At 50.5% G+C, this 27,177-nt stretch overlaps 1 protein-coding gene across 2 annotated transcripts in view; it reads right to left on the bottom strand.

Moving 5' to 3' along the window:
• Positions 1 to 27,177, bottom strand: part of LOC146799074 (uncharacterized) — a 94,571-nt gene that overhangs the window by 66,761 nt on the left and 633 nt on the right. Inside the window, exon 2 of one of the 2 annotated variants that reach the window (XR_014968841.1) lies at positions 26,302 to 26,559. Coding sequence is in view for 1 of the 2 variants with exons in the window: in XM_085626479.1 (XP_085482605.1) it covers positions 24,399 to 25,436 (1,038 nt within the window). In the remaining variant the exon portion in view is untranslated. Of the gene's footprint in view, positions 1 to 23,349; positions 26,560 to 27,177 lie in introns of those variants that run through there. The other variant, XM_085626479.1, reaches the window with a different exon arrangement.

Raw genomic sequence — 27,177 nt, forward strand, 5'->3', positions numbered from 1 at the left:
GACCGAAGAACTTCAGAGTGGCCTTGTGAAATTCACACTTCTCTTTGTTCAGTGTCAGATTTGCGCCCAGCAGGGCATGGCAAACACGATCAAGAGCGATGTCATGCTCGGTCACGTCCGCTCCATAGACCAGGATGTCGTCGCTGTAGTTCAGCGTGTTCGGAATGTGTTGGATGACCTGGCGGATAGCTTCCTGAAAAATCTCCGCAGCGGACGAGACACCAAAGCTCAGCCGTTTGTACCGGAACAGCCCTAGGTGCGTAGCGAACGTGGTGATGTAGCGAGACTTGACATTCAGTTCCAACTGGTGATAACCTTTATTCAGGTCCAGCTTTGAAAACACCCTTGCGCCATTTAGAGCAGCGATCATATCGCTCAGGTGTGGTCCAGGGTGTCGCTCTCGTTCAATTGCGGTATTTGGCAATCGCATGTCGACGCACAGTCTCACTTTGTTGGGGGTCCCCTTTTTCGGCACGATGACCACTGGGGATACCCATGGCGTCGGTCCATCAGTGCGCTCGATGATGTCCGCTGCGAGCAGATCCTGAAGTTCCTCTTCAACCGCCTGTTGTAGGTGATAGGGAACCCGTCGCGGGTGCTGCGCAACAGGCTTGACTTGTTCATTGATGTGCAGCCGAACCTGGCAACCTCTCAGCTTGCCCAGACCCTGAAAGAGTTCAGGAAATTTGGTGACATAGTCTTGTGTGTTGTTGATTTTGAAAAGAATCTCCACCAAGCGAAGTCGTTCGGCCGTGGGGAGGCTGAGGAGGCAGTCGGCCTCAGGCCCTTCGATGACGTGTATGACCACCTGTATGGTGATGGTGCCGTGCGTGAGCGTTGTGTGAAATTTGCCCAGGCAAGGAAGTGGTTTGTCAGACATCCACGTGAACACGCGGACCGGTGCAAACGTCAGTGGAGGCTTCGGAACCATTTTGTCGTGTTCTGTGACTGGAATGTAGTTCAGTGACGCACCGCTATCCATGACAAATTTAGTGTTGTGATTCCCCACTTTAATGTCTAGTCGCGGATATTTCTTCAGCTGATCGGGATCCGCAATCATGTTCAGGTACTCCACTGTGTATGCGGAGTCTCGGGAGGATGATGAAGAGCTCGAGTCCCGGGACGGAGATCGTCGTTCCCAACATGACCGGCGTGATTCCCGGCTAGAGTGAGATGAGCCTGGGGACCGCACAGTTTCTCCTTGAACAGCCCGTATGTGATGTTTGCGGGTGTCTGATCGGGATGACCTTGTCTGCTCGCTCCGCTTATTTCGGTGGTAGTCCCCACACATTGCCTCAAAGTGATTGGACCGCCCACATTTCCTGCACCGTTGACCCATGGCCGGACAGGTGCCCACATGAGGATAGTCACGTCCACACCGGTAACATCGCTTAATCCTTTCAGTCTTCCTGTCTCTTCGCCGGGTGTCTCTTCTTCCATACTCCGGGCGCCGTTGGTGAGACGATGTGCTGGACCTCCAGTTGTTCTCCGGGGAGTATTTTCTTCTGTCACTCGGGCGTGCCTGAACACGATGCGCTTGCTCATGGCTGACATTGTGACCTGTTTCAATGGTGGCGGCGTGTTCCTCCGCCTGATCGTAGATGCGAGTCATCTCTTCAATTTCTTCTAAGTCATGAGGCTTCCTCAACAACCGTCGCCGAAGTGTCTCTGAGTGGCAACCTGTTATAATTTGCGATTTGATGGCCGCCTCCGGCGAGAACCTTTCGAACTCGCAGTATCTCGACAACCGTCGCAGCCTCGTGATGAACGCACACATCGCCTCCTCCTTTCCTTGGCGTGCTTGATGGAATGCATGGCGCTCATAATCGACATTTCTTTTGTGAAGGAATTTTTTGTTCAGTGCGTCCCGCACATCGTCATATGTTCCTGTTTCAGCAGACGGAAGATCCTTTATTATTCTGCTTATTTCTCGACCTGCGAGATTGCGAAGGGCAATTAGCTTCTCTTCGTCTTCCGTCACCTTGGATCCCTCAATGTAGTCCTCGAAATCCTCTAACCACTCCTGCCACTTGGGGCCCATGCTCCCTCCTGTGGTCACAGTCAGGTATTCCGGGGCTCGCAGGTGCGATCCTCCCACCGCCTGGGGCTTCCGTCGTGGTGATGTTGCCATTTCCTCGATGTCTTTTTCTTACTTCCTTGATGGATCTAATTTCGTGCGGTGTTCTCGCCAATGCTTGTTTATTTATTCGTGCCAATGCTTGTTTATGTCGTTGTATCAGTGTTTGTTCGTTTACATTTACCAGTGCTTACTTGCTCTTGTCAATGCTTGTTTGCCTTTCCCTTGCCAATGCTTGTTTTGTGCCTTTTGCACCAATGCTTGTTTATTTGGCCTTGCCAGTGCTTGCTTCTACTGTGGCGTGCCTGACTTCAAAATGGCCGCTCTCACACGTCTTAGAGGTCTGTCTCGAGAGCCTGCCTGACTCCAAGATGGCCGCCGTCCCTGCACACACGAGGCTTCCTCTCAGTGCCCACATGCAGCCCTCTTCATTCCGGACTCACCAGCGGTCATCTTTGGCTGATGGCACACCTCCAGTCCTGCTCAGCATTTACTGCTACCGCTCAGGTGAGATCGGGGTGGGCTCCCGCCTTTTCTTGTCGTTTCCCGCGATCTTCCTCACACTGGCGGGCCGAAACTCACGCATCAAGCGTGAGGTTTGCCGGCATCGAGCTTTCTCAGCTCGCTCTTCAACGCGCTCGACAGCGCTCGCTGCCAGTCTCCTGGGGACAGCGTCTCAGGTGCTGGGGCACTCCTCTCTCAGCTGGGGTGCACGACAGGTTCGGGGTGGGCTCCCGACTTTTGCGCTCACGGCGCCTTCCCAGCTACACGCGTCCCGCGTGCAGCGCGCTCCAACGCGATCAGCTCGACTCGCCTTACACAGTCTTGTGGTCAGTGGGGTTGGGTGATCCCACCCTCGTCGCCAGCTGTAGCGTCGCGCTACTGAATAAACCACAGACACTTCTGAATACTATCATGGAGCTTTATTCTTATCTCTTGCACCACCGCTGTCCCTATTCTAACTGCCCTCTCTCCCTGTGACTCCTCCTCTTCCCTTGACCCCTTGGTTCCGCCCTCCCCAGCTACTAGACTGCTGGCTATCTTACAATCATCACTTATTTATTACCTCAGAAAGGTGAACAGCTGTGTCCTCTGTTCTGGGACAGGAAAGTTATGGCTTGAAGGTCATTCACCAAGCTCTTTACCAATAGTTCTTCCCACTGACCTAAATGTGTGCATACTTGAATAAACGATTCCTCTAAGATCAAACAACACAATTTTACATACATGCTCCCTGTGTCAAAACGAATATGGGGCTAATTACTCTTAACAGGTTATGCTTTTAATTTAGGAATCCTTATGATTACAAAAAGTAGTTTTTTAATACCCTCTGTAATGCCTAATAGCTTAACTTTCCTGCAGGCAGGTGTGATTACAATTGGCTCTAAACTGTATCACCAAATGGAGTGACCTTTCCTCCCTTACTCGAGATTTTTAAAGTACTTTAATCACACAGCTGCACTAAATACTACATAAATCCATTGTATATGCCAGTGTCTCTGAGTGCAATTTTCTCCAGTCATCACTCCTGTCTCGTTTCCTCTTATACTCCCTCCCAGGTGGACACCCTATCTCTGGTTCTCCCTCTTATGGAAATGAGGAGTTAGCAGGAATCAAGCTCTGGTGCAGTATCATACCACAGTAAAATGTGCACCCACCTTTATTAATCTTTAGCCCTTCAAGATATGAATGGTATGTCTTTCGAGTCCTCAGTTGCCGCCTGTGATCAGCGGTGGCCCTCCTGCATCTCCTGTGGGGCGTGCAGCTAACCAAAAACTCTGCTGGAATGCTTTGGAGGTCAAATACGTGCTGTGCCTGCCAGAACACCCGACCGAACTTAGCCTGCAAAGCTGTGGCACCGGGACCGGTGCAGTTACAGGCCTGGTCCTGGTGGACTTTAAGTCGCCTTCGCAGAGAACAGATGCAGCTCAATTTAGTAAAGGAATGAGCTGTCCTAATTGGACCATAGGTAGATGCAGTCCGGGTTGGACTTGCAACAATCTGGCAGTTGCAACCTTCATCTGGGCTTGAGGCATTCACCCCGTTACACGCTTGCCTGGGACTACACCCAAGATGCAGTGGCCGCACTCATCTGGACCTTTGGCAATCACACAGTTTCAGCCTTCATCCAGGTCTATGACAATCACGCAATTGCAGTCACCAACCAGGCGTACGACAATCAAGCAATTGCAGGCCCAACTGGATCGACGAAGAACACAGAATTATGGTTCTCACTAGGAATCAAGGTAAAAGGCCAGGATAGGCCCACATGACACACTGGTCCTTCCAAGTTTGTTCTTGTGAAGTCAGCTCTCACTGGACGTTCCACAGCCACCAGAAAAGGCTAGGTAGAATCCTTTCATCTCTCAGTAGTCTGGCAGGATTCTAGGTGCTTCAGGACAGTTCTACTAGTCATCAAGCAAAAAAGTAGTCTTCAGGTGTTGTACGCTCACCTTTGGGAGACTTGCGGTCACACAGACACCAGCTCTGGTTGAGCAGTAGTCCTTTGGTTACTGTGCGGACCACTCTCTTCTTTGACCATAAAGGCCTTGGAACTGGAACAAAGTGAGGAGGTTTGAGTCCACACTTTTATACACAACTCATTGGCAGGAGATACGGATCCACTGTCTCAAACTGCAGATGCGGTTTGGGATGGTACTTCTTTCAAGTGTTCTCCTCAGGTTGCTCTCCAGACAGCTTTTGTGTAGAGTGATGCTTCTCACAGCAGGTAGCACTGGAACTGTCTCCAACCAGAGACACCCACAACAAAGGCACAAAGAGGTGTTGGGGTTTCTGCACATAGCTGTCATAAGTCCAACTGAAGGAGTAATCAGCGACAGAAAAAAAGACAAGCCTCACCTATATATTTTGTCACCTTTCGTAACAGAGTCTGCAGTTCAAAACCTTACCCTGATGATCTTCCAAAAGGCAGTGCTCAGGAATACTAATCAACAGCTCCTTGATAATAAAAGGCCTCATAAGGAACTTCTAAAGCTAGCCCTGTCTCTTTCCTCCTAATTTAAGTGTTAGTATCTCTTATCTCCAAGTACAGCAAGCCAGGCAATCTACTTCCAATGTTTAGGAGCACCGTCCGCAGTCTCCCATCTTATGCTAGGCTAGGGGCATCCAAAATGCAATTCCATTAGCCTCCGTATTCAGGCTCACTCATATGCAGAACGTATTACTACACGTGTTACACACATGCACTTGACACAAAGGATGTCAGTGCAAGGTTATGAGCATTCACGTAATAGTGAAAACTTTGCACAGATGGGAAAGTAGGCATCAACCCTTAGTGGCAGAGGTAAAAAGTTCTAGTCACACTATTGATCTCCTCTAAAGATATAATAATCTGCCACCACCTCTTTTTGTGCTATACTCAAGACAGTGACAATAGTCCACTATCCACAATGAAGGAACACTTGGTGTGTCTCTCCACATCAGAGGATAGGTCCTGGACCTCACACAGTCATGGATAGGTCTAGGCCTCTGTTAATGATTAGATTATATTGATGCCAGTGCCAAAAAACACAAGTATGAATACTGCATGTATATGAAGTTGAGCACTTAGCGCAGGGGAAGAAGCCTGTTTTCCATGTAGCGTACATTTCTGTCCCAACAGCATGTGTGTGTGCACATGTGTGTGTGTGTCTGTGTGTACATGTGCGTGTGCGAAAATGTGCATGTGCTTGTATATTTAAATTATAGGGTGTGGCCCAGACTTCTGCTTATAGTTTTGGTAAACACTGACAAACACTATAGGTGTGAGGACCTCTGTGATATTTGACTGTTCCCTTAGGGACTTAGGGTATTTTTGAAGGAATAGAGAGAGTGTGTGTACGTTTGTGTGTGTGTGTGAGCATATGTGTGTGTGGGTATGCATGTGTGTGTGTGTGTGTGTTTGTGTGTGTGAAAATCCCATGAACCTGCCTATACAAGACCTATTTACCTCAGTATTTCCACCTGACTTTTCTGGTCTGGAAACCACAAATATTTAGGGATTCATAGTCAGAAAGTGATCACTGACAATGTGCTCCCCACTTGCAGTTAAAAACAAAAAATAATGTGTGGAGTGCTTCAATTAACTATAGCCACTGGTAAATGCTCAGGCTGAATTCCAGTCAAACATTTGTAGCCCTCTATGTCATATCGTGACAAACACCGGCCATATGCAAATGGGCCTCATTTCCAGTGCCATGGAAGAGTGCAGTATGACTTGCTAGATCAGGTTCCTTTAAATGGGAACATAAGCAACATCCTACTGGTTTCAACTGTTTTAGGCAGCAAAGCATTGCTTGATTCCTATTGCACAGTGAACACATGGCTGACGTTTAGGGCATCATACTGAAGAAAAGAAAGTGATAGGTGGAATGCTTGAATTAATTTCAGCCACTGTGAATTACTCTGTGCCACATTCCAGTCCATTGTTTTTGCTCATATGGTACCCTAGACAGAGACCAGCTTTATGCGATCAGCCATGGTCCTGCTCCAATGAGAAGAGTCTGGCTTGATCTGCAAGACCAAGTGCCCTCCAGATGTCAACATGTTAACCCTGGCCCTTTTTTCTAGGGTTTCCCCCAGATTTCTGCCTTCTGTTGCCGGACCTGTTTCTGTTGGCATTAGGACTCTGTGCACTTTTTCCCTGCTAACTAATGGTAAAGTGTGTGTGTTGTTTTTCTAAAACAAAGTACAATTGGCATCTACCTAATTGGCACATTTAATTTACTTGCACGTCCCTAGTAAATTGTACTACATGTACAGGTAGGGCCATGCACTAAAGTAGCCTTTTAAAACATGTCTAAGGTCTGCCACTGCAGCCTGTAGTACAGTTTTAAACTACCATTTCGGTCTGGCAAAATAAACCTTTTGCCAAGCCTATACCTTCCTTTTTAATACTTATAAGTCACCATTAAGGTAGGGACTAAAGGCTCATATGACTGGGCACATTGGATTTAAAAAGTAGGACATGTGTGTTTAAGTTGTACATGTTTCGACATGTAAAGTCTTTTTTCACTGTTGCAGGGCCAATCTCTCCCATTGACTAACCATGTGATACCTTATTACATTGAATAATTGATAGCTTTAGATTGTGAGCAGATTGAGATATGGTGCTTACACCCAAATTAATTGTCATTTAAAATCATCTTTAATTGTAAAGTAGGCTATCAAGTCACAGTTCTGAAAGTGACACTTTTAGACAGTTAGCATTTTCTTGTCCCAACCATTTGAGCCTTCAGCCAGTGCCCTTGGCCACATGACAGTGCATGGCCCCACTGTTGGGGTTTGTGTATTCCAGACACTATTACAAAGGGCGCTAGGTGAGGAAAGGATCGACCATACTGCAACCGGACCTGCCTCGGCCTTCAAATGTACCTGCCTGAGCCCTGCTGTTCTCTGTGGAAGTGAATCCCAAATCTCCAAGAGTGCTTCCCAAGGGGCCAGACCCTTGGTTGGGATCAGAGTATAGGCCCCCTCAAGACATGCTGAAAATCCAGAAGTTTGGACTCCTTGCGACTCTGTACACACCAAGACTCTGCCTCCTGCGACTATCACCAAAATGAAGCTCCGGTGAGACCTGCTCTTCGCATTGATAGAGACACCAGTGACGACCTGCACCATGAGACCCAAACTTCACTCTTTGTCCTACAGCGCTGACCGGTCACGATGTCCGACCTGCTTTCCACCCTACAGCAATGATCATACAAGAAGCTGAACCAGCTCCTTGAGGCCTCCTCCTCCAATGCGAATGGAACTATTTGCACCAGACTTAAAACGTAACTATTTAGCAGGACTTACATGGTCCCAGTATCTGACCCACACATCATCTTAGTTAGCCTGAACTTGTGACTTTCTCCCAATCTAGTATGACCAGATGACCGCGAGCAGCACTTTGGGGCATATTATCAAGCACAGCGTTAAAATTATCGCCGCTTTAGCGGTAGTTTTCTGCCGCTAAAGCGGCGATAATTTTAACGCCGTTTCTTGATAATATGCCCCTTTGTTCTTTTAGGCCCTATTTTCCCTATACTCTTTAACACTGGATATCTCCAGTTCTACTAATTGGATTTTTGCCATTCTGGTATAATTTTATTAATGAATATGTCCTCTAGATTTTTAATTGGTTTGGTGTATTTCCTTGAGTTGTGTTTTCACTTTATTACTGTTTATGTGCTGCATAAATATTTTTCTCATTGCCCCGAAGCTAATCCCGACTGCTTAGTGCAAAGCTATCAGAGGGTTAAGCACATGTTAATTTGGTGATTTTTGTGGTTCACCCTGATAAGGATTGTTGTTGTTGTCTGGGTGAGGCATCCACCCCTCAACCAATAACCCAATTTCTTACTGAACCCAAGGAACCCAAAACAGATTTTGGGTTATTTTGGCCTCACCATTGATGTATAGCTTGGTTACTATGGAACATTGAGCTTGGCATCCACAATCAGGAGACCTACTGTACTACTTAGGGTACCACACTCAGGCAAACAAAACATAATTGGTAGAATGTGCCATTGATAATTGCTGAGGCTGCACTGAATGCCATCTTTTATTCCTGCTATGGCAAACTAGACTTCACTTATGGGACCTAAGTAGGCCAAAACAAGTCTACTGTATGACAGACACAGGTGATACAATGTCTTCTTGTATTGCTCAACTTATCATCAGCATTTGACGCTGTTGATGACATCACCACAAACTGCTGAATGTACTCAAATCCACAATGGGCTTTTGTAATTATACCTTGCTGAACCACCTCAGATATGATGAATTGTAACCATATCTCTCTCGCTCAGTGAGTCTATCAGTTTTACCATCAGCACTTCGTTATGTTTCTCATTACACATAAAAAATTTAGACAAATTCCAACAGTTTTTTTCTACAAGTGTTAAAAAAATTGAATACTTCTTCACTATGAATCAGCTAAAAACTTCCGTTCATGCACTAGTCATTGACTTCGGAAATGCTGTCTTGGATTGTGTTCAGTAAACATCTTCAGAGCCAACCAAGGGAATCCTCAATGAAACAGCACATCTCATTTCTTCAAAGAGAAAATGTGATCACATTACACCATTGCTGAAGTAACTGCATTGTCTTTCAGCCCAGTTCAAAATCTGCTGCCTGACTCAACATCAGTACATTCCCACATACCTGGTGAGACTCTTAACCATATCCGGGGGTAAGAAAAGACTACTTCGAAATTCTGAAATTTTAAACATCCTAGATACTCATTCAGGGCTGGATTTACAAAAGTAATCTGAGACAAAATCCTAACTTTATGACTTTCGGTATTCACAAAGGGCATTAAGTAGTAGTAAAGTTAGGAATACTAACTTTACTACTCCTAAATGCCCTTTGTGAATATCGAAAGTCGTAAAGCTAGGATTTTGTTGCAGATTACTTTTGTGAATCGGGCCCAGGGTCTTTGTATGGTGCTGCATTCAGGATATGGAACTCCCTCGAGTCCTAAATCAAGAACTCAAAGAGAGCTCCTCTCCCTGGGAAACATTTTAAAACCACATTTATTCCTCTCTCACCTGAGCTAATATGTAAACATTGCTATTTAATTTTAGCCTCTACAATACCTCCTGTTGACTACGCCATATGTCATTAAATATTTAATCTTAAAAATCTTAAGAGCAATTGTAATTTATGTACTGTTGTGTGTAAAACGCCTTTCATGTGTAGCAGAGCAATAGGAATATAAAAGTATAATAAAAATGAAATATTGAAGAGGGACTCAAAGCCCTTGTGTAGCCACTTAACTGCTTGACCTTAAATATCGAGGCTTCCCTGCGGATGAGGTTTGTATTGAGGATAACTGAGGTCAAGGCTAGAGTTATCAATGCTCTCCAGCACCGAAGCATCACCTCATCTCGCCTTCTTCATGCGAAGGGACTATCAACCTACCATCTTGCCTACTCATTTTCTCGTGTTAGATAAGTGAGTCCTATGTGATCTATGTTCCTTTGACTGTAATATTTGCCATTGATTTCTGTAAGTACTACTCTTCCTTGGGACCGCTCATTTCCCGGAAATTGAATTGGACTGGGTACATCCTGTTTCACGAGCACATCTGTAGCCAATATTTTTACTTTGCCCAATACTAACCGAACACATTAGAAACGCACACTTGGTACCTTCCTCCCTCCATCCACCACCAGAATCATGTGGTTGGTTTATGTATACTTTTTTCTTTATCAACACGTTGAACACATCCCCAGCAGTAGCATCAGAATAGCAAGGCTTTCAACTCAAATATTTGGTTATGCACATCCTTATCCAGGTGTATTTCTAATTGTGCCTAACCATATGCCCAAAAGACCACATTAGAAACAAACCCCAGGCACCATCATGCACACAACATGACAACAAAGCTGTTTAGTTGACAAAGTGTTGCACCTCAAGAGTACAGCCACATTAAGTCAACCAACATTGGGGAGAGGAGTTGGCCTAATGGCTATGGCGGTCGACCTCGAATCTGGGGAACTGGGTTTGAGTATCGGCAATGACGCTGAACATCCTGTGATTCAGGGCAAATCACTTAATCTCCCCATGCATAACAAAAAATGAATGTGTCCTCATGTAACGCAACTAGTGCTATGTAAAGCGCTCTGATACCCGATTCGGGTCAAGTTTGCATTATATAAAACTCTGTAAAATAAAATTCAAAACAATAAAATAAATAAAACATACATGTGAGAAACTCTATGAACAACAAGGCTTACACCTACCACACCCACAACAGTACAGCATTGTATTAAAGCCATATGTTAATGATACAGGCTTGGTAAGTCAAACAATGGACAATCAGGTACTTCAATAGAAACAATAAGCTATTAATGGACTGATGTATGAGCAGGTGTGCAAAAAGCTATTAATGGACTGATGTATGAGCAGGTGTGCAAAATCCTCAGTCACAATGCACCAAAGGGACATTACAACTGGCAAACTCGATTGTGAATTATAGTGTTCACATTGCCTCTTCTTGTAATTTGCAATGAAAAGGGGGCATGAGAGGGGCGCCCAACTTCCTGTCAAATTGTAAGGATATGTATCAATGGTTTGTGACGACAAACCAATGGCGTCCTACATCATTGAATTTATTCTGACAGCTCAAAGTGGGAGGTATTCAATTGCAAATTAGGAGTTGTCATCTTCTATGTGTTCTACAAGCAGGAGAGGGACTCCAGGGTACATTTAAAAGTCCAGGTAGTTGGACAGGATCACATTCCAAATAAGGTTCGGTGCATAGTTGGCACACAACGTGCAATTCACCACACCATCGCCCTTCTCACCACCCTCCTTGCGGTGCGAGTCACAACCCAGCAAAAACCAGTCAGACGGTAGTTGGTCTTCACAGCTTAGTCTTTATTAATTTCAACATGATACCGCCAATCTCCATATTGGCTCACTCACTGTTAATCTCTTGACCAACTTGTTATTGCTTATTTTAATACACCACAGCACGCCCAGAGGATATCAGGGTTATATACTTTACATCTCTACATTATTTATATTTACATTTGACTCTCCACAGGCCCTTTGCCGCGTGTTGTGCCAGAAGGCCACAACCAAGATACCCTGCTCTCCTTTGTGCTGACCACCCACCATCCAACGGAGCCGCAGGTAGTTTCATCACTGCTGATAACTAGCGCCGGCTTCCTGGGTAGGGCCAGAGAGTCCAGGGCCACCAGCAGGTCAGCCCCCTCTCCTGCCAGCCCGGAGCCCACAATGGACTGCGTGCCCTGTTCTGGGGCCAAGCAGCCGCCGTCAACCGGAGTCCCTGTCATTTCTCTTGTCCAGGACCCCGCCTACACTAAAAACTCTAAGCTTAGGGATGGGTGGGTGGGCAACTTCAATACTCCGCGATGTCGCGGTATACCCGGCAAGGGGACAAAAGAGGGGGTTCTACCTCTCCCCTGCACTTATAACACCGCGCCAGTTTCGGTTTCCCTAGTCCGCGTGACGCGCTTCCGGGGTCCCTGCAGCCCACAAACTATTCCTGGTAGCTTGCCCCGAAGAGTTCCATCCGGTTCTGCCCTTTGTTGCCACTAAAGGCACCACGCCCTCTAGGTGGGGTGGTGCCGATCATAGTTGGCATACAACGTGCAATTCACCACACCCTCGCCCTTCTCACCACCCTCCTTGCCATGCGGGTCACAACCCAGTAAAAACCAGCCAGACGGTAGTTGGTCTTCACAGAGTAGTCTTTACTAATTTCAACATGATACCGCAAATCTCCATATTGGCTCACTCACTGTTAATCTCTTGACCAACTTATTATTGCTTATTTTAATACACCACAGCACGCCCAGAGGATATCAGGGTTATATACTTTACATCTCTACATTATTTGTATTTTCATTTGACTCTCCACAGGACCTTTGCCGCATGTTGTGCCAGCAGGCCACAACCAAGATACCCTGCTCTCCTTTGTGCTGACCGCCCACCGGCCAACGGAGTCGCAGGTAGTTTCATCACTGCTGATAACTAGCGCCGGCTTCCTGGGTAGGGCCAGAGAGTCCAGGGCCACCAGCAGGTCAGCCCCCTCTCCTGCCAGCCCCGAGCCCACATTGGACTGTGCGCCCTGTTCTGGGGCCAAGCAGCCGCCGTCAACCGGAGTCCCTGTCATTTCTCTTGTCCAGGACCCCGCCCCAGGGCGATGCGCTCCCAGGCAAATTCGCCCACCCCCCCTCATTCCTTCTACTTCCAGCGCGAGGGCTTCCAAAATGTTCTGTACAAACAACTCCAGCCCTGCATGGGACAGGTGCACTCCGTCCGGTGCATACAGTGCGGGACTTGTCACCTATATTAGCTTGTGCCTAATGGTGCTGATGCTAGACCTCTTCAGGATTTCCGCTACAGACTGATTCAACCTCTTTACTGATTTATTGACTGCCTTAACTGGCGCCCCCTTTACCCATACCTGGCGTGGGATCACTTCCGACCAAAATATTTTTGTATCTGGTAGCATGTTCCTAACCACTGAAAGGGCAGAAAACAGCGCTTCCTTGACTCCCCTCCTACCCGCTGGGATCATATCATTGCCATCTGAATGAATCACCAACACATCTGGGACCGGCATGCCCCTGGTCAAGGCCCGCCTTAAGTCGTTCGGCACATCTACTAGCCGCTGTCCGCCGACCCCCACCCAATGATGGTCGACTCCCTTCACCTTCTGCCCTCTGTGTGTTTCGTTGAAGAAGAGCCCTGCTCTACGTATAAATGAGTGGCCACACCAGCATACTTGGGTTCTCTGACTCAGGACACCTGGATCAAATCGTAAAGGAGACAGAATCAGCAGCTGCAGGGAAGGGAGCAGGACAGTCTTGGGATTCATGCAAGGTGAGGGCGTACATAGCGTTCGAAACATGATGACTTCCATCGCCCCACCCTCTTAATAGTGTCACCGGGAAGACCCAATGCTGCGGCCGTTGTGGCTGCCCCAATTCGGAATGAATGGGATGTGAAATGTGTCATCTCCACCCCCAGGGATTCCAATGCCCACTTGCATACCCTGGTAAATTGAAATCTAGTCAGGGGAATGCCATTGGCATGCACTAACACCCTCTGGTCCCCTCCACTTGGTCTAATCTGGAAAAAATGTGGGCCAAGGTCACTGGACAAAAGGTGACCCCAGTCAGTGACCTCAAATGGACCCACGTCCCCTTGCCCAATGGGTCTGTCTTGGACCTCCGAACTCTGACCTGCATAGCATCACTGGTTAGGATCACATCCTCCAGGCGTAAGCCCTCCTCCCTATCTGACTTAGACGCGGGAAGTAATTCCGATACTCTAAAGGCCCCAAAGAAGGCTAATGAGTATGCTAATCTAAGCAATTGTGTTTCAAACATTGAGAAGCAGATACGAGGCAACACTTCCAGGATGTTTGCCAGTCTGCTAGCATCAATCGGTCTTCTATTGTCTCTTACCCCTGGAGCCAAGCGTTCCCACCCTTTCATCGCCCTTTTAACTCTTGGGTCCTTTGTGGGGTCCGCCACCCCCCCCCCCCCCAGGCCCGCATAAAAAGCTATTGCTGATAGCTGCCTCCTCCCCATGGGCAAGGATTTTCCGCTCTCCATCTGCCGTACAATAAATACCAGGACACTATGCGGTGACCACCTCTCTACCGCCCCTGACCCCCTAACGATAGACAAGTATGCCTGCCATGACTTCTCATACATACTCTTAGTCTTGGGGGCCAAAGACGTTGTTATCAACTCGGGAGCTGTGGGGCACCAAGCTTCCATAACCCCTCCGAAAAGTTTGTCATCTGTTTGTCGGCTTGCGGCCATCTGGCACGGAACTCTGTTAACTTAAAACGGGACAGGGCATCAGCAACTGTGTTATACACCCCCGGCACGTGTTTAGCTGTAAAGTATACATTGCGCTGCAAGCACCCTACCACTAATTCTTTGGGAAAAGCTCAAGAAAAGTGATGTTGCGGGTGAGCCCAGACACTGCCCACTCCCCCGGCCAATGCTGCATGCACCATGTTAGAGTCGGGGATCTCTGGTTGGCGCAAGGTTGCCCTTGTGTCAAGCAGGAACCCTCTCCTCCACGTCAGGGCGCAGGATAACCCCTTGCGAATGACCCTTGCTCACCCTCTAGGTGCGTGGCGTGAGCAGCCAAGGCGATTCCTCAGGCGTTGTTGGTTAAGCACTTACAATCATACACACAGTAAATACATCAATCCCCCCAGAAACGGACACCAGACTTGGATATATATAAAAATACGCTTCTTTATGTAAAAATAGGTAAATATATCTCAGCAGACTTATCACAAGACCAATAACGTTTTCGCTAGGCCACCAGGTTGTAAAGCAGGCAAATGTTCTTTGTTCGTAGTCTCAAATAGATTCTTTGCAGTCTCTTGCAAATGTTACTTGTGGTTCCAGTACTCACAGAGATCGGCTCCTGCGAACGGGGAAATAAGGCGTTGCGGGCCCCGAGCCCGGTACTGGAACTTCTTTCGTGAGGGGGGAGAGTCGGCACAGGTCGGTGCGACTCTCAGCTCGGGAAGTGTTCTTGGGTCCTCAATCAGCAGGTGTGGGCAAGTAGGCAGGCGCGGCCAGCGACCCTTTAGCACGGCGGTGCCGGAGGGTCTCCACAGCGGGGGCGGCGCGGCCTGAGAGGTCCAGGGATAGCGAAGCGGGGTCGCAGGGCATGGTCAGTGCAGCTGGATGACCCGGCGTAGATCACAGTCGTCGGACGGTTTCCGGCGGGAGGGGTGATAGCGCGGTCAGCGCGCTCCAGTAGCAGGCGGTGACAGGGATGCAGGCGGCCTGGCCCGGGGACAGAGAGCGGCTCTGGACGGAGCGGGGCTCTCACGGGTTTGAGGCAGGCAAGCTTCTGAGTGTCACGGCCCTAGGAGGGGCGATGAGGGGCGCAGTCTCTTTCCAGCGGGATGCACACACGGCTTGACTTGGAGGACGAGCAAAAGCACAGAGAACCCACTGGTCCTGGGGTTCAGTTCAGGGGGCAAGCTCAGATCAAGCCCTTGGAGAATGTTCAAGCACAAAGTAGCAAAGTCTTTTCAGTAAGTCTCTTCCTCTCCTTTCTCAGCAAGGCAAGCAGCAGGCCAGCTCCTCCAGCGTCTTCTTCTCCTTCTAGTCGGGCAGAGGTTCTTTGTGGTAAAACAGGATTCTGATTTCTTAGGAGCCAGGCTCCTACTTTTATACCGTGATTCTTTTGTTCTTTAGCGCCAGGGGGCCTGGGCCTGGCTCAGTCCAGTTCTGGAGCACTTTGTTATGGTGACTCTGCTCTTTCCTTTCAGCAGCAGGGCAGAGACATCAGCCGCCCCACAGGGGGCGGCGCCGGCTTTGTGGTGGCAGAGCACAGGTCTATTCAAGAGTCAAGGTGTACTCCTCCCACCCATCCTGGTGTCATCTCTCTACCCACCACCTGGCAGCCAACCTGCCTCTGGGGATTCCCCAACCCTGCTCCTTACTGTTGCCAGGCAGAACACATACACACAGCAGAGGCGGACTGAATGGCCAGGTCAGTAAATACTAACTTTCTAAAAGTAGTATTTACAAACCCAGGATATTAAAATAAACTTGACTACAAGAAGTATTTTATTATTCTGAGTTCAGGCATACTAAACTTAACACTCTACCATGCTCTCTGAGTCCACTGGGGTCACAGCGTTGGCGTGATCCCAGCAGCCCATTCTGGCCTATGGAGAGCAGGTAGCCTTCAATAGTGAAAAACGGAAAGGGCTGTAATTCACTACTAAGACATGCCACACACATCAGGGCATGTCCTACCTTATGCCTACAATGCACCCTGCCCTCGGGCCTACCAGAGGGGTGGCTAATATGTAGGTAAGGGAAGGTTTAGGGACTGGCAAGTGGGGGCACTTGCGCAGTCAGCGCGACGGTCCCGGACCGCGCACAGGGTCTGCGGTGGCAGACCCTAGACACATTTTACAAGGCCGCTTCCTGTGGGTGGCGCAACCAGCGCTGCAAGCCCACCAGCAGCATTGGCATTCACAAGCCCTGGCACCCCTGGTGCACTCTACTGGGGACTGACGGTGAATCCAATAAGCCAATCATGAACATCAATTACAGGTACACTTTACCTAGGGAGCACTTGCACTGCGGCACGGATTAGCCGTGGCGCAGTGCCCTGAGCGGACAACACCAGCAAAACAATCGAGGCACACCATCAAAAAGTGGAAGGGAAACTCACGCCAAGGTGCCAGGTCTAACACGTGTCCCCTCCAGCTGAAATGTGGGGAGAACTACCCTTGCCCAGGGGGTTCCTCGTCACTAAGGCGGAAATACCTGGACAGACCGTCAGCGTTGGCGTGATCTGTACCAGGACGGTGTTCCACCGTAAAGTCCATACCCTGTAGGGAGATGGACCACCTCAACAGCTTCGGGTTCTCACCCCTCATTTGCATCAACCATCTGAGGGGCCTGTGGTCCGTCTGAACCCGGAAGTGAGACCCAAACAAGTAGGGTCTTAGCTTCTTCAGCGCCCAGACCACAGCAAATGCTTCTCGCTCAATTGCACTCCACCTACTTTCCCGTGGAAGTAGCCTCCTACTGATGAAGGCTACGGGTTGGTCCCAGCCCTCCTCAGTCATCTGTGAGAGAACAGCCCCTACACCATGCTCTGAAGCGTCTGTCTGCACTAGGAATTCCTTGGAGAAGTCAGGGGCCAAGAGCACGGGCGCCGTGCACATGGCAGTCTTCAGGGTGTCGAAAGCTTTCTGACAGGTGTCAGTCCAAATCACGTTCCTGGGCTGCTTCTTGGAAGTCAGCTCTGTCAAGGGGGCAACAATCGTTCCATAGCCCTTGACAAACCTCCTGTAGAACCCAGTGAGCCCCAGGAAGGCCCTCACTGCGGTCTGCGTCTTGGGGGGTTCCCAAGCCAGGATGGTCTCAATTTTGGGTTGCAAGGGTGCCACCTTGCCACTCCCCACTTGGTGTCCCAAGTACACCACGGAACCCTGCCCGATCTGGCACTTGCTTGCCTTGATCGTGAGGCCTGCTCGGCGCAGAGCCATCAACACTTCCCAGAGGTGGCGCAGGTGTTCGGGCCAGGTGGCACTGAACACTGCGATGTCATCCAGGTAGGCGGCACTGAACGCATCCAGCCCAACCAGTACCTGGTTGACCAACCTCTGAAAGGTGGCAGGGGCATTCTTCATCCCAAATGGCATGACTCGGAACTGGAAGTGCCCATCTGGTGTAGAGAATGCTGACCTCTCTTTGGCCCCATCGGTCAAGGCGATCTGCCAGTACCCAGACATTAAATCAAACGTGCTGAGGAACCGGGCAGCCCCCAGCCGATAAATGAGCTCATCAGCTCTGGGGATGGGGTGCGCGTCAGTCTTCGTCACTGAATTGAGTCCTCTGTAGTCCACACAGAACCGGAGTTCAGGTGTGGCTCCCGGCGCAGCAGATTTGGGGACCAAGACCACGGGGCTGGACCAAGGACTGCTGGAGGACTCAACCACCCCTAGCGCAAGCATTTTGGAGACCTCCTCCTTGATGCAAGCTCTGACCCTGTCAGTTACCCTGTAAGCCTTGTGCTTCACCGGTAAGCTGTCACCTGTGTCCACATCATGGACGCACCAATCTGTGACACCAGGAACCAGGGAGAATCTGTCGGAAAACTGCCCCAGCAAGTGGCGGCAATCTTCCTGTTGTTCGGGCGTCAGGGTGGGTGAGAGGTTAACTCCATCCACTGACCCATCTTTCTCAGAGGCCACTAAGAGGTCAGGAAGAGGCTCGGTCTCCTCTTCCATTCCATCATCAGTGGCCAGCAGCATGCCCACTTCGGTCCTCTCTAAGTGGGGCTTAAGGCGGTTAACATGTAGGACCCTCAAAGGGTTCCTGGGAGACCGCATGTCCACCAAGTAGGTGATAGGACTTTTGCGCTCCACAACCTCAAATGGACCTGTCCACTTATCCTGAAGTGCACAAGGCTCCACTGGGGCCAAGACCCACACCTTTTGTCCAGGTTGAAGCTCTACCAGAGTGGCATTCCGGTCGTACCACCGCTTCATCTCCTCCTGGCTGGCTTCCAGATTTGCCTCAGCAAGTTGCCTGAAACGCCTAGTCTGGTTTCGGAAGGCCAGCATGTAACTATATACATTCTGGGGAGGTTTCCTGGGAGATTGCTCCCAGCCTTCCTTTACCAAACTCAGAGGTCCTCTTACCGGGTGACCATACAGAAGCTCAAAGGGGCTGAACCCTAGAGACCTCTGTGGCACCTCTCGGTAAGCGAAGAGCAGGCATGGCAAGAGGACGTCCCACTTACGCCTCATTGGACCGTCCAGGCCCATGATCATGCCTTTGAGGGTTCGGTTGAATCTCTCAACCAACCCATTTCCTTGGGGGTGGTAAGGAGTGGTGAACTTGTAAGTTACCCCACACTCCTTCCACAGGGATTTCATATATGTGGATATGAAATTGGTCCCCCTGTCGCTCACCACCTCTAGAGGGAATCCCACTCGGGAGAAAATTCCCATCAGTGCCTGTCCCACCACGGGGGCCGTCACTGTCCTCAGCGGGATGGCTTCAGGGTACCGGGTGGCATGGTCCACCAAGACCAGGATGAACCTGTTGCCCAGGGCTGTCTTGGGGTCCAGAGGCCCCACAATATCAATACCCACTCGCTGGAATGGCGTACCGACCACAGGGAAAGTTTGCAGAGGAGCCTTGTGCTTCCCTCCGCTCTTACCACTTGCCTGGCAAGTCTGACAGGTTCGGCAGTAGGAATCTGAATTCTTGTGCATTTGGGGCCAGTAAAAGTGGGTGACAAGCCTGTCATAGGTCTTGTCCATCCCCAAATGTCCTGCTAACGGCACATCATGAGCCAGCCCCAGTAGGAAGGTTCTGAACTTCTGGGGTACCACCAGCACACGGGCTGACCCAGGTTCAGCAGCCTTAGGCTCGGAATACAGGAGGTCACTCTCCCAGTACACGTAGTGTGTTTTGGCCTGAACACCATTGGCCTGGTCTGCAGCCTGCTGCCGCATACCCACGAGAGAAGGGCATTCTTTCTGCTCCCTGCAGAATTCCTCCCTGGAGGGACCTCCTTCTTGCTGCCAATGGGTCAGCTCAGGCAGGTCTCCCAGCTCGGCAATCTGTTCCCCGGTAGGCTCCAGAGCATCCCCCTCAGGGTCTACTTCCTCCTGGGCCGTGGGAACTTTGGGGGCCGGTTTCCCGCGCCTCCTGCGCCTTCTCCCTAAGGCCGGTTCCTGGACCTCTCCCTCAGGCTCCAGGACCCTCTCAACACCCCTACTGGCTGCCATGGACCGGGTGGTCACGCACGCCCGGTCGGGTAGACCCACCATCCTCAGATGCGTGGTCTTCTCCACCTTCTCCCAAGGGGAGCTCTCCAGGTCGTTCCCTAGCAGACAGTCTACAGGCATGTCAGTTCTCACAGCGACTTGTAGAGTACCAGAGACCTCCCCCCACTCAAAGGGAACTTGAGCCATTGGACAACGACTCTCTATGTTGTCAGCATTGACAACCCTACAGTAGGCATTGGGTACAATCTGCTCTTGAGACACCAGGTGTTGCCTCACCGAGGTCACGCTGGCTCCTGTATCTCTAAGAGCTTCAACCTTCTTTCCATTGATGGTCACTACTTGCCCATATTTCTTAGTGTTCGAGGGTAAGTAGGTTTCAGGGACCATCTCACTGTCTCCTAGCGAGACTAGGGTCATCTGCCCGGGACCCCCACCCTCCTGGACTGCTACCTCCTCCCCAAAGTTAATACTAGCTACTTGCCGGGGTGGAGCACCAGTGGGTGCGGTCTTACCAAACAGGCGACAATTAGGATCAGAGGCAATGTGACCCGGGTCACCACACCTATAACAATTGAAGGGCCCCTTTGGAACAGGTCTACCTGTCAGGGCCCCGTTCTGCTGCGGGGGTGGGGGAGGCTGAGAACCCTTCTGCTGGTTCCCTTGGGGATTACTTTGGGGGCCTTTTTGGAACCCTTTCTGTTTACCCCTGTCCCCCCCACTCTTCTGCTGGGGACCCTGCCCACCCTTGGCGGAGTCTCCCACTTGACCCTTGTGGACCCTGGTGCTGAGCCAGCGGTTCGCCTCCTCAGCAAGCTTCCTCGGGTTGGACAGCTTGCTATCAATCAGGTGCTGGCGTAGCTCAGGAAAACATTGACTGGACAAGTGCTCCCATGCAATTAAATCAAGCAGCCCTTGATAATCATTCACTTTGCTACCCTTCACCCAACCATCCAGTGCTCTGCAGAAAAAGGTTACATACTCCACATACGTACTCTCAGGGATCTTCTTAGTCTCCCTGAACCTCTGTCTATATAGCTCAGGAGTTAACCCATACCTGCTCATTAAAGCTTCCTTCATATGGGGGTATGAGGCTTGGAGATCTAAGGGTAAATCTAACAGTGTGTCACGCCCTTCAGCAAGGAACCTTCCCCACAACCCCGCTCCCCAGTCTTTCTCAGGGACCCGGTGTGAAGACATGGCCACCTCGTAGGCTCTAAACCACTGCCCTATGTCATCCTTTCTAAAATACTCCTTTACTACATCTTTGGGGATGTACACCTTGGACTCTACCTGCACCGGTGGAGTGCTGCCACCAGAAGGAGCGGTGTCCAAACTTTTCGCCTTCAGCTCCAACTCCTTCAATCTTATATCATGATCCATTTGGCGTTGTTGTGCCTCCAGGGCCAACTTCTGCTTTTCCATTTCCATTTGTCCTGCCAACTTTGCCATCTCCATTGCATGCGCCCTGTCTGCTGCCCTGTCTGCCAGCTCCTCTGGCGACCGGACTCTGCTGGACTCCTCAAGGTTGTCGGGTGGAACGATGTCCCCCGCATTCCGTGGGTCTCGTGACTCCTTCCAGGCTCTCAGCGCCTTGGCGTACTGGGTCCTCCTCTTGAATCCAGCATGGGGGACTCGGAATTTTACACTGTAGCCTTTCAATTGCTCCATCGAGTAGCCTTCCAGTCTCTCCCAATCCACCTCATCTATTCCAGAAATCACAGAGAGCACTCTTCCAGCAGAGAGTGAGCCAGGCATGGTTGCAGTAATGGCAGATGTCTCAACAAAGTTCCAAAAATGAAAACCTGTGGCTGTGTTACTTGGTCTGCTCTCACTATCTGGTGATTAATAATTCACTGTATGCAAATTACAAGTGCAAATCCGAAATCCCAGCCGCTGCCAACAATGTTAGAGTCGGGGATCTCTGGTTGGCGCAAGGTTGCCCTTGTGTCAAGCAGGAACCCTCTCCTCCACGTCAGGGCGCAGGATAACCCCTTGCGAATGACCCTTGCTCACCCTCTAGGTGCGTGGCGTGAGCAGCCAAGGCGATTCCTCAGGCGTTGTTGGTTAAGCACTTACAATCATACACACAGCAAATACATCAATCCCCCCAGAAACGGACACCAGACTTGGATATATATAAAAATACGCTTCTTTATGTAAAAATAGGTAAATATATCTCAGCAGACTTATCACAAGACCAATAACGTTTTCGCTAGGCCACCAGGTTGTAAAGCAGGCAAATGTTCTTTGTTCGTAGTCTCAAATAGATTCTTTGCAGTCTCTTGCAAATGTTACTTGTGGTTCCAGTACTCACAGAGATCGGCTCCTGCGAACGGGGAAATAAGGCGTTGCGGGCCCCGAGCCCGGTACTGGAACTTCTTTCGTGAGGGGGGAGAGTCGGCACAGGTCGGTGCGACTCTCAGCTTGGGAAGTGTTCTTGGGTCCTCAATCAGCAGGTGTGGGCAAGTAGGCAGGCGCGGCCAGCGACCCTTTAGCACGGCGGTGCCGGAGGGTCTCCACAGCGGGGGCGGCGCGGCCTGAGAGGTCCGGGGATAGCGAAGCGGGGTCGCAGGGCACGGTCAGTGCAGCTGGATGACCCGGCGTAGATCAGTCGTCGGACGGTTTCCGGCGGGAGGGGTGATAGCGCGGTCAGCGCGCTCCAGTAGCAGGCGGTGACAGGGATGCAGGCGGCCTGGCCCGGGGACAGAGAGCGGCTCTGGACGGAGCGGGGCTCTCACGGGTTTGAGGCAGGCAAGCTTCTGAGTGTCACGGCCCTAGGAGGGGCGATGAGGGGCGCAGTCTCTTTCCAGCGGGATGCACACACGGCTTGACTTGGAGGACGAGCAACAGCACAGAGAACCCACTGGTCCTGGGGTTCAGTTCAGGGGGCAAGCTCAGATCAAGCCCTTGGAGAATGTTCAAGCACAAAGTAGCAAAGTCTTTTCAGTAAGTCTCTTCCTCTCCTTTCTCAGCAAGGCAAGCAGCAGGCCAGCTCCTCCAGCGTCTTCTTCTCCTTCTAGTCGGGCAGAGGTTCTTTGTGGTAAAACAGGATTCTGATTTCTTAGGAGCCAGGCTCCTACTTTTATACCGTGATTCTTTTGTTCTTTAGCGCCAGGGGGCCTGGGCCTGGCTCAGTCCAGTTCTGGAGCACTTTGTTATGGTGACTCTGCTCTTTCCTTTCAGCAGCAGGGCAGAGACATCAGCCGCCCCACAGGGGGCGGCGCCGGCTTTGTGGTGGCAGAGCACAGGTCTATTCAAGAGTCAAGGTGTACTCCTCCCACCCATCCTGGTGTCATCTCTCTACCCACCACCTGGCAGCCAACCTGCCTCTGGGGATTCCCCAACCCTGCTCCTTACTGTTGCCAGGCAGAACACATACACACAGCAGAGGCGGACTGAATGGCCAGGTCAGTAAATACTAACTTTCTAAAAGTAGTATTTACAAACCCAGGATATTAAAATAAAGTTGACTACAAGAAGTATTTTATTATTCTGAGTTCAGGCATACTAAACTTAACACTCTACCATGCTCTCTGAGTCCACTGGGGTCACAGCGTTGGCGTGATCCCAGCAGCCCATTCTGGCCTATGGAGAGCAGGTAGCCTTCAATAGTGAAAAACGGAAAGGGCTGTAATTCACTACTAAGACATGCCACACACATCAGGGCATGTCCTACCTTATGCCTACAATGCACCCTGCCCTCGGGCCTACCAGAGGGGTGGCTAATATGTAGGTAAGGGAAGGTTTAGGGACTGGCAAGTGGGGGCACTTGCGCAGTCAGCGCGACGGTCCCGGACCGCGCACAGGGTCTGCGGTGGCAGACCCTAGACACATTTTACAAGGCCGCTTCCTGTGGGTGGCGCAACCAGCGCTGCAAGCCCACCAGCAGCATTGGCATTCACAAGCCCTGGCACCCCTGGTGCACTCTACTGGGGACTGACGGTGAATCCAATAAGCCAATCATGAACATCAATTACAGGTACACTTTACCTAGGGAGCACTTGCACTGCGGCACGGATTAGCCGTGGCGCAGTGCCCTGAGCGGACAACACCAGCAAAACAATTGAGGCACACCATCAAAAAGTGGAAGGGAAACTCAAGCCAAGGTGCCAGGTCTAACACACCACCTGGTGCCTAATATCACTCCGAATCCTACACTGCCTGCCGCATCCGTGAACAATTCTAACTCCGCATTTGCTTGACTGGGTTGTTGCCAAATTACCGCTCCATTGAAGCCTGCCAAGAATTCCTTCCATATCCCCAAATCGGTTCTGACCTCGGCAGAAAGCCTGGTGTGGTGGTGTTTCGCCCTCAGTCCGGACATCGCTCGTGCTATGCTTCTAGAAAAGACGCGGCCCATGGGTATCACCCTGAGTGCAAAATTAAGCTGCCCTAACAAGATTTGCAATTGGTGAAGTGTCACTTTGTTTGCCGTCAGACAGGCCTCTATTGCGGCTCCAAAGGACACTACTTTCTCCTGGGGGAGTCTGCATACTCCTTCCTCCGTGTCAATTTCTATCCCTAGAAAAGTTAACCGTGTCCCTGGTCCTTCTATTTTTCCTCTGCCAAGGGAACCCCCAGTGCTTTGGCCAGGTGCTGGAAGCCCAGCAGGGCCTTCCTGCAAGCCGACGAGCCCGGTGGTCCAAGAAATAGAAAGTCATCCAAGTAATGCACCACCTCCGCTGATGGCAAGAGTTCCTGCACTGCCCATTCGAGAAACCTGCTGAACGTTTCAAACACTGCACATGCGATAGAGCAACCCATTGGCATGCAAAGGACAATGTAAAACTCTCCATCAAAGGTGAAACCCAGAAACTTGGTGCCCTCTAGGTGAACTGGCAGGAGGCGAAAGGCCGACTCAATGTCTGATTTTGCTAACAGCGCTCCCGCTCCCAGCCCTTGTAGTTTCTGTATTGCCACATCAAAGGTAGTGTAGCGCACTGTGCATAGGTCTGGGTCCAGTTTGTCATTTCCCGAAAACCCTTGTGGACTTGACAAATTGTGAATCAGTCGGAATTTACCCTCCTCCTTCTTAGGTACTAAACCCAGGGGTGAGCATACTAAGTCGTGTCTAGGCAGTTGATGGAAGGGGCCAGCCACCCTCCCCAAGGACACTTCTTTCCTGATCTTTTGCCTAGCCACCTCTGGGTTTCGAAGGACTGAGCGCTGATTGCGTGGTGGAGTGCCTGATGGGGTAGCGCTGGAAGGGATGCGAAAGCCAAATGTAAAACCCTGGTGTAGAAACTGCGCTTCTTTTATCTTGTCGTACTTACTAAGGAGGTGCGTCAGCACATGGAGTTGTATGGGAGTCGGTAGGGTCTTAGGATGCTTGTGTACTTCGTCCCCTAGTCTGGGGTTGATTCTGTGTAGGCTGCTCTTGTGGCCTTCCCCCTTTTTTATAGCACTTACTCTCTGGGTGTCCCAGCTTCCCACAGAAGGAACACAAATGCTTAAACTTGCATGCTGTGCCCCGGTTGAACTCATTCTTGTTGTACTGCCAACAAGCCAGTTTTTTGTCCCCCGTCCAAATGTCCCCCCGAAAGGGCTGACTCGTCTTCTTAAATGACCCCATTGAATAAAATACCGCATGCCAAATGTTTATCTCCTGCTGATCCCAAGCTACCGCCGGATGGACTGCTTTCATTTGCCGAAACTTGTTGTCGTACTGAAGCCAACCCGTTCCTGGGAACTCCGAAGTGGCCCCATGAATCATGGAAATGTAGCTGATTAACTGGGCTGCCATTTGGGGGTACCTTTCGACCATAATAGCTGCATAGATAGCGAACCCCCGTGACCCAATTCTTAATGGTCCAGTCCACCCACACTCTCTTCTGTTTCAGCTCCCCTTCCTTCCCTGTCCTGCTTTTGCCCGGAACTACCCCGGCATTAATTAGTTAATTAGGTCAAAAACGTCTACAAACTCACCTCTGAATATTTTTTCTCTGGTCTCCACTGGAACATGCCAAGTGATCCCCGCAGATGGGGCCACCGCAGGAGTTGCCGACCCATACATTAGTGGACTATGTGCTTGGAGTGGCTGCCCTGCCGGTACTGCACCCACCGCGAGGGGGGGTGCTGCCATGGGAACCACTGGCCCTGGTATCCCGCTATTAATGGCTGGTCCCTGGGACGTTGCCGCCACCACTACTGGAGATTGTGCCACGCCTCCCGATTGGACCCACACTTGTGCTATCCCACTGCCCTGGTGCGCTACCACCGGAAGAGCGGCTTGTGGCGTTGCGGCCCCTGCTCCCCCCTGCTGTGCCGTTGCGCTGGGTGATGTTACCCCTGTCCTCATACCTTGCCCCGCTACCCCTGTGAGCTCGGCATTGATTAACGCCGCATTTACTGCCGCCTGTATGGTTGCCCCGTTTGAATGCGCTGTGGGAGCCGCGCTTGTAGGCTTGTATAATGTCGGCGGGAAAGACCGTTTGTCCCTTCACCCCTGCCTCACCTGGGGTACCAGTCTGAGAGTCTGTAACTTTGTTGCGTTTGTCTGGCTGTGCATCCTTAAATCGCTCCGGTGTCCGCCTTGCCCGCTTGGCACGCGTGCCGTCCTGCTGCCCGCTCGTCTCACCCTTTTCGGACAACGTGCATAGCGCCCAGTCGATGCCCCCTTTTTTTGCAACCTCCCATAGCTCTGCCAGTGAGCGGAAATCATCTTTGGTGGCCGTTGCGCCTTTACCCTTCTGAGACCGTTTTTGGAGGCATTCTGCACTTAAAGAAACAAAATACAGTTAGTTGTTGCCCCTTTTCTCCCGCCTCCTGTGACCCAAGGCCCCAGTGAAACCCCCTTTCACGTTGTCCCAGTGCTCTCATGATGTTTACTACGCCACCTAATCGCACCCCCCTGCTTGCTTGATGTGAAGCTGCGCCAACGCTCTACCCTTTGTGCCAGCATGCTGCGCCATACCACCGTATCCCCACAGCCAGCAATGTCAATGTAACACTCATCCCCCTACCCCCTCCGTTAGGGCCCCTCTGACTCGTGCTCCCATCCTGAAATATAGCCTAAAAAGAAGGTGGGAGGGGGAGGTCTGCTTAACATCCCCTTCGAGCATTACCATTGATTGACATTTAAACTGCACAATCTCCCTTCTTTCCTCTTTGGTTTTAAAAAATACGCTTCACCAGGAATAATTATTCCACATTCCTCCTTTTCCGGCCAGTCCCTTATAAAGGCGTGGCTTAAACTATTCCAGGGCGGTCTCCCATCCGAGTGCTCACCAGGCCCAACCCTGCTTTACTTCGTGATCGGGTCGACCATGAGTGCTGGAGACGCGACCGATTCCATGCAAAGCCCCCAGTTACCTCCCATTACAGGCAGCCT

Source organism: Triturus cristatus, chromosome 9 (genome assembly GCF_964204655.1).
Source record: "Triturus cristatus chromosome 9, aTriCri1.1, whole genome shotgun sequence".
In the NCBI taxonomy this organism is placed as follows: Eukaryota; Metazoa; Chordata; class Amphibia; order Caudata; family Salamandridae; genus Triturus; species Triturus cristatus.